Source organism: Carlito syrichta, unplaced genomic scaffold (assembly GCF_000164805.1).
Source record: "Carlito syrichta isolate Samal-C Ts95f unplaced genomic scaffold, Tarsius_syrichta-2.0.1 Scaffold308857, whole genome shotgun sequence".
Lineage (NCBI taxonomy): Eukaryota > Metazoa > Chordata > Mammalia > Primates > Tarsiidae > Carlito > Carlito syrichta.
The window spans coordinates 347,776-354,671 of NW_007252953.1; the positions used below are offsets into that span (position 1 = coordinate 347,776).

The 6,896-nt window shown below is 42.0% G+C and overlaps 1 protein-coding gene across 1 annotated transcript in view; it reads left to right on the top strand.

Annotated features, from left to right (window-relative positions):
- The first annotated feature begins 6,457 nt into the window (after window positions 1-6,457).
- MYLIP (myosin regulatory light chain interacting protein) overlaps window positions 6,458-6,896 on the top strand; it is a 21,692-nt gene continuing 21,253 nt past the window's right edge. The window contains exon 1 of the mRNA XM_021716658.1: window positions 6,458-6,862. Coding sequence (XP_021572333.1) covers window positions 6,458-6,862 — 405 coding nt within the window. The remainder of the gene's footprint in view (window positions 6,863-6,896) is intronic.

The window sequence follows — 6,896 nt, forward strand, 5'->3', positions numbered from 1 at the left end:
CTGTAATTTTTGACAGTAGATATAATTCAGATGATGCTGTTACTTGACTATTATCTCCTCCTTATCTCCAAGATCATTTCTCCCTGCCCCAATCACACCCACCTTAGAACTCTTCAAATATGTCTGCATTGGGCATTTCCTCTTCCTGAAAAGGTATCCACACAGATATCCATCCACAGGACTCTGTCCGTCTCTCACCTGCTTTCAGCCTTGCTTTCTTTCTCCATGAGAATTCCATGAACCTTCTCACCGATTTATCTGGGATTGTAAATCATGCCACTCCCCCCCCCCCATATGCCCTAGTCCCCTTCTCTTGTTTTCCTGTTTAACATTTACAATTTATTTGCTTCTTGTTCATTGTCTATTTCTCTTAATGAATTGTAAGCTACAGGAGGGCAATTTTGTTCTCTGTTCTATCACTAGCGCCAGTACTGTAGCTGGCACACTATTTGTTGAATGAATACATGGATCAATCAATCAATGAGTTGCTAAATACTAAAGGAAGTCTCACAGCAATAAACAAGAACAGTAGTAATAACAGCCATGAGCGCATTCATGAATGGTATACTGCCAAAACTATCAGTTCTAGTATTTTGTTTGCTGGGTTGTTTGTTTAACAGCTTTACTTCTGTCGTGTGGACAAATAACAGTTCCAACTTCACAATAGTGAACTCCACAGCTGGTAACTCAGCCAATACCTGCATTTGCTGTAACATATGCTAGAGTTTTACTTTGGCTAACAAGTTATTATACTGGTCAGTAAAAATGTGAACCAAACCTCAGTCAATGAGTTATAATAGTTCTTTTCCAAAGTTAATTTTGATAGGTATTTGAACTTGTCCACTGTACAGAAAATGTATTGAGATATGAAATGTCTGTATGTGGGGGAGGGTATACAATATTGCTATCTTCCTGAACAAAATTAAACACCAGCTTCTTCAATGAGGCAAATGAGAGGTAAACATTACACATAGTTTGAGCAGCTGGACTTTTCACCTTTCTCTAGAATTACTCCCTTGAAATTACTATTCTTGCCTCTATACTGGCCTCAGGGGTTTCTACTTGCTTAAAATCTCAGACTCCAGCAGGCATGGTGGCTCACGTCTGTAATCCCACCACTTTGGGAGGCTGAGGCAGAAGGATTGTTTGAGCCCAGGAGTTCAAAAGCAGCCTGGGAAACATAGTGAGACCTTGTCTTTACAAAAAAAATTTTAAAAATTAGTCAGGCATGCTGGCATTGAGGCTGTGGTGAGTCATAATTGTGCCACACTGCACTCCAACCTGGGTAACAGAGTGAGAAGCCTACTCAAAAAAAAAAAAAAAAAAAAAAGAAGAAGAAGAAGAAGAAAAGAAAGAAACTCAGACTCAAGTGAGGTCCTGAGGGCATTCCCACCTTACTTTGTCAAGAGCTACAACAGAACTGGGCAAACTTTTACCAGTGACTGAAGGACAGTTTGGGCAAACTTTTACCAGTGACTGAAGGACAGCCAAGGGCAACTACACAAAAACTAGCTTGGTCAGCACAAGATTTGGTTTGCTTCCTGGACTTCAAGGTGCCATCGGGCCTAACTCTTGGTGGGCGCTGCGTCACACCAAGCATTGAGCACATGCTTGAACTCCTGTTCTCCAGGAAGTCTGGACTCAAGGAAGGGCAAGATCCCCTGCTTTTGCCAATCTGAATAATCCCCACAGCCCCATATAATTATTGCTGTGTTCTTGGGCTCTGGGAATGAAAATGTCTGTTTTGGAGGGAAACAGGTTCAAGGTCCAGACCCATCACTGCAGGTAGGGAGGGACCAGGCTGCTTCTCCTCACCCTGGGAAGTTGATGGCTTCTGATCCAATCTTGTCCAGGAATTACGAACCAGGTGACAGAACAGGGAAGCGGCAGAGAAAGAGAGAGGAACACAGTTGATAAACGGTTCTGGATATGAATAGCCACTGCAAGAATGCCAGGGTGAGAGTAGACCTTTGTTTTCAAATCATTTTCAGATCATCACAATTTCAGAGAACATAGCAAGGACACAATAATATAATAATAACTGAAGGAGGGTAAGATTTGCATACCAAAATGATATAAACTATGCAAATATCAGCAGCAATAAAAAAATTCAGGCAGTGGTGGTGTCACTGGAATTTAATGGGAGGTTGCCTCATTCCAAAATGTTCATAGTTTTTATCTTGTGTTCTATCTTGTTGATTCAAAGCATGTCACTTTCACAGCATATGCAGCTGATTTGGTTTACTTTGGGTATTTCTATAGCATTTCTAACAGTTGCTTTTTCTCTGGAAAGCTGGTGTTCTCTAATGTGCCAGTGATATTCAGAACCACTACTAAGCTCTGTGGCCCACCCGCTCACACAATACATCATGTTGGGCTTTCTGTCCTTTACAGAAAGACATGCACAGGTATAAGGGGCAGAGAGAAGCCTCATAACAGATCAGGTGGCTAGAACAGTTACGAGTTAGGTGTGTGAGTTTGAGGATTGGGCAGATTGGTTGTCTGTTCTCTACCCTGGCTCCCAATTGCATCTTCAGTCTCAGCTCAACTTCATTCAAAATCAGAATGATGGGTGAACTCTGTTGTGGGTGGATCAGCATCTATAAATCATCAAACTTGACAAACAATTCAAAAAACATGTGCCTAACTCTTGATCATTTCCATAAGTAAAGGGTAGGTATCAAAAATATTGTTAAACAAAATGTGCCTGTTGGAATTTATCTCCCAGCTCTGAGTATCTCTCAATTAAAGGACACAAGCCAAACAAGTTATGCATATCACAAAATGTGACCTTTCAGAGCATTTTAGTAGTGACAAGCAAAACAAATGTAAGAAAGGTTGGTATTTCAGAAAAAAAAAGAAGGGAGCTGAGAAACAGTCATAGTTAGGATTATTTTTGTGTGGTTGTTATTTTTTGTTTGTAATTTTCCAAATATTATAGCACTAGTTGTAGAGTTGGAACTCCACATCCAAGCCTCTCTTGTTCTCTTGATATGTTTCCAGAAACTAATGTGCAGCATTTGAGTATATCACAATTAATATTTAGAGCTCATTGTATACAAAGTACAACAGTAAAGAGTCCATACCAAATAGAAGGGTCCTTGTGTTTTTCTACCCTTTCCAAACAGTAAACTATAAACTGTACCTACTCTCATTACTAGAAAAAAAAAATCATTTAAACTTCCTGCTAGATAAAATAATGCCATTTTAGATCTCCCAGAGTTTTTAACAGGGTGTTGCCTATTCTTTCTCCATACCTTCTTTTTCTCTTCAAACCGCCAGTTTTAGAAATAAGATGTTCTGCTTTGATGGTAGGCTAGGATCAAATTAAACTGCTCCTGAATTTCACAAGTCTAATATTTCAAATTAGAGATTTCAGCTCGCTTGACACATTCTAAAACACTTGTGCTCAATGAAGCATTACTTATGTGAATAATTAGTTTAAATAATGTGTGAAAGTAAAAGGACAGTTTGTTTAGGCAGTCACTAATTGTTCTTCCATGGTTGCTCCTGCAAATGAATGTTGAGAGGTATAGAGAAGGGTGTGGCAGCCCATGAGGGCTCTCCTCCGCCAGAAGGGGTTTTTCTTTGACCCAACACAGAGTTTCCACAGCAGTGCATGCAGTGTTGAGAACGGAATGCACAGATTGGTACCCAGCCATCCAGATCAGACCTAGTGCTCAACTGGAAGAAAGATTTTGCAGCCAGATGACCATCACATCATGTCCTGCAAATATTATTTAGTGCTCAGTCTTGAGTCCTAGAATATAAGATAGGGAGAAAAGCCATGGTGTTTGGGTGTGTTTAAACAGCTAGGACTCCACTGGGTTAGCCAACTCCACCACTTAGTTAAGATTTCTATTTTAAAATCTATATCCATACAACTGACCTTTTCTTTCCTTTCTTTTTTTCATTTTCTTTTTTTTTACTATCGTGGTTAATTTTAATGCTATCTTTAAAAGATGATAGCTAATTGAGAGCAAAAGAAAGCAGATACAGATAACATGGGCATCTCTCTGGCTTCAATCACAGCTAAATTCAATATAGTTCCTACTCCCAGCACCGCGTGTTCAGAGTCTCTTATTTTGGAGTTACACCCAGCTGGGACTTAAAACTGACTCCAGACGTTCAGTAGCGTTAGCAGATGGTGGAATCCTCTAGGAAGTAATTCTACTGTGAGTTTTCTATTCCCTAACCAGGTCTTTTGAGCATAATGTGCTTTCTTACCAGCTCACTCAGCCTCCTCATTTCTTAAGTAACCAGTTTCTCCTTATCTTTACTCAAGTAAGAAATTACATGACAGAGATGAGACAGAGACAGACACACACACACACACACACACACACACACACACACACAGAGAGAGAGAGAGAGAGAGAGAGAGAGAGGTCATAGTCTAATAGACCCCATACATACTAGTAGAAGACAGTGTTGTTTCTTCTCAGTCACAAGTGCCGTTTTCCTATTTTTAGTTTTGTTTTGTTTTAAGAAATCTTTCTTCTTATCAGTCTTAACTGGTGATTCCTTTTTTTCTTTTTTCACTTGGGGTCTCACTCTGTCACCCAGGCTAGAACGCAATGGCACAATCACAGCTCACTACAGCCTCAACCCCCTGGGCTCAGGCAATCCTCCCGCCTCAGCCTCTCAAGTAACTGGGACTACAGGTGCACACCACCATGACTGGGTCATTAAAAAAAATTTTTTTTGTATAGATAAGCTCTTGCTATGCTGCCCATGTTGACCTCGGACTCCTAGGCTCAAACCATTATCCCACCTTGGCCTCCCAAAGTGCTGGGATTACAGGTATGAGCCACTGTGCCTGGCGAACTGAAACAACTGAAATCTGTATCAACCATTTTATAGCAGAAGTATGATCTGTGGTAGAAATAGCTTTGTCAGTCTTAAATTTCCAAATATTTTGTAATTAGTGATTGTTAAAAATAAAAATTAAGTACAAATATTTTAAATAAATAAATAAAACCTGCCAGACTTTTCTTTTGTTTCTATAAACTATTTTACATGCTCAGGTTTTTAAAAAATAAATATGACTCATATTTGCAAAAAAAAGAGAAATGTCCCTGCTGAAACCAAAAATAAAAGTTATTTTTAAAGTTGTTTCTCAGCACAATGAGTATTTGGTTTTTGCTTGTTTTATTTTTGTTGATTTTTGTCCACAGCCAACCAATATTTCCTTCCTTCTACTTATTTCCATGCCTAGTCCCCATTGATTCTATGAGTTTCCAGTTAGCCAGCTGTGGTTTGTGTTGTTCGTAAGCAAAAATATTAACCAATACAACTTGACTTCCTCCTACCCCTCACCTCTTCTTCCTGCTCTGAAATTTCTAGCAATTAAGAGTAAATTAGATAACAATAATTGAAATGCTATCTTTCAGATAAACTTCCCAAATTAGTAAACTGGAATTAAGGGAATGAGGAATTGGAGTTGCCACAGGAAGGGACTATTTCAGCAGCACAATAATGTGAGGTGTATTCATAAGCTAAAGATGTGAGATACACTGTGTCCCCAACATTGGGTGTCAGGACTTGGACTATTTACAGTTTTATTCAGAGTTGACTTTAGTGAAGAACACTGATAGGACCCCACCCTTTAGCCTTCTGCACTGATACCCTTCCTACTTGATCAGAACTAAAGTCCACTAACAGATCCTGAGGACTCACGAAGAGGAGTCGAGACAGCACAACTCATCTTTAGGCAAAGACTAATTTGACCTTACAGCTCTCCTTATACACACAAGTACATTCAAATGCTTTTATGAGCATTATTATCTGTGCTGTGCTTCACAGCCATGCTTGGTGAAAGCAGAGCAGATACTGTAGTCTCCATTTTACCGTTGAAAACCCCGAGATTCAGAAGCAAGTTTTCCAAAGTTCCAAGGCTGAAATTCACATCTTCCGCCTTCTCCTACATAGAAACAAGAGAGGCAAGCGAAATAATGTATTTTCCAAAAAAAAAAAAAAAAAAAGTAGTAAATGAGTGAAGAGTTGTAGACCTTTAATTGTTAATAGCTACTATTGAGTTTATACCACCTGTTAGGTCCTGAGAGGAACCCTTCAGGTAGGGATAACATCTGGTTGCTTGAGAGAAGGGACAGTCGGGGGTATCAGGTGCTCAGTGCATATGTAATGAATGGATGAGACAAGGCATGAGATAGAATGGGCAACCTGAGAGAGGGCCTAGAGCCCAGTAAGGTGCTTTGATTCAGCAGAACGGGTAAGCAGAAGCCACTGGAGAGGACTAACATAAGAAGCACAAGACCAAGCTACCTGGCTCGGTCAGCTGCAAAAACTTTTATCCTCAGATTTTGTGTTTGCAGTGATAAGGGCTAAAACAAGGAACAATTTTGCCTTCCAACAGCCTATTGTGGCAAATCCTGACGGAAATCAGCTTTCTTTAGGCTTGGTTTGTGCCTTTTCCTTTTTTGCTTTCACAGCCGAAATGCGTTTGAGGAGTGACCCGAGGCTTCTGAAGAATGGTGGCAGCAGCTTGGCGGCGTTGGGTCCCCGTAAATTCCAGTCGCGACAGAACAGCGAACCCGCCTCAAGCCCCGGGCGATCGCTCGAACGGAGCAGCGTCGCCCAGCGGGCAGAGGCAGCGGGTGCGTTCCGGGGCCGCCCTCCTCCTCCCAGCACTCGGCGCCCGCAAGCGGCCACCTCCCCAGGCGGCCGGGGAACTCAGCCGGGGCTGGGAGGCCGGGCCGCGGCCGGGCGGGAGCCGCGATTGGCTGGCGGGACGGCGGAGGAGGGGCGGGGACGCCGTGATTGGCGGGAGACGGAGCCGAAGGGGGCGGGGCCGCTATATCAGAGGAGTCCCTGTAGCGGCGCAGGCAGTCGGGCTGCTGGAGTGCGGCGCCGCCGCGGAGGGCACGGGCGGCCGG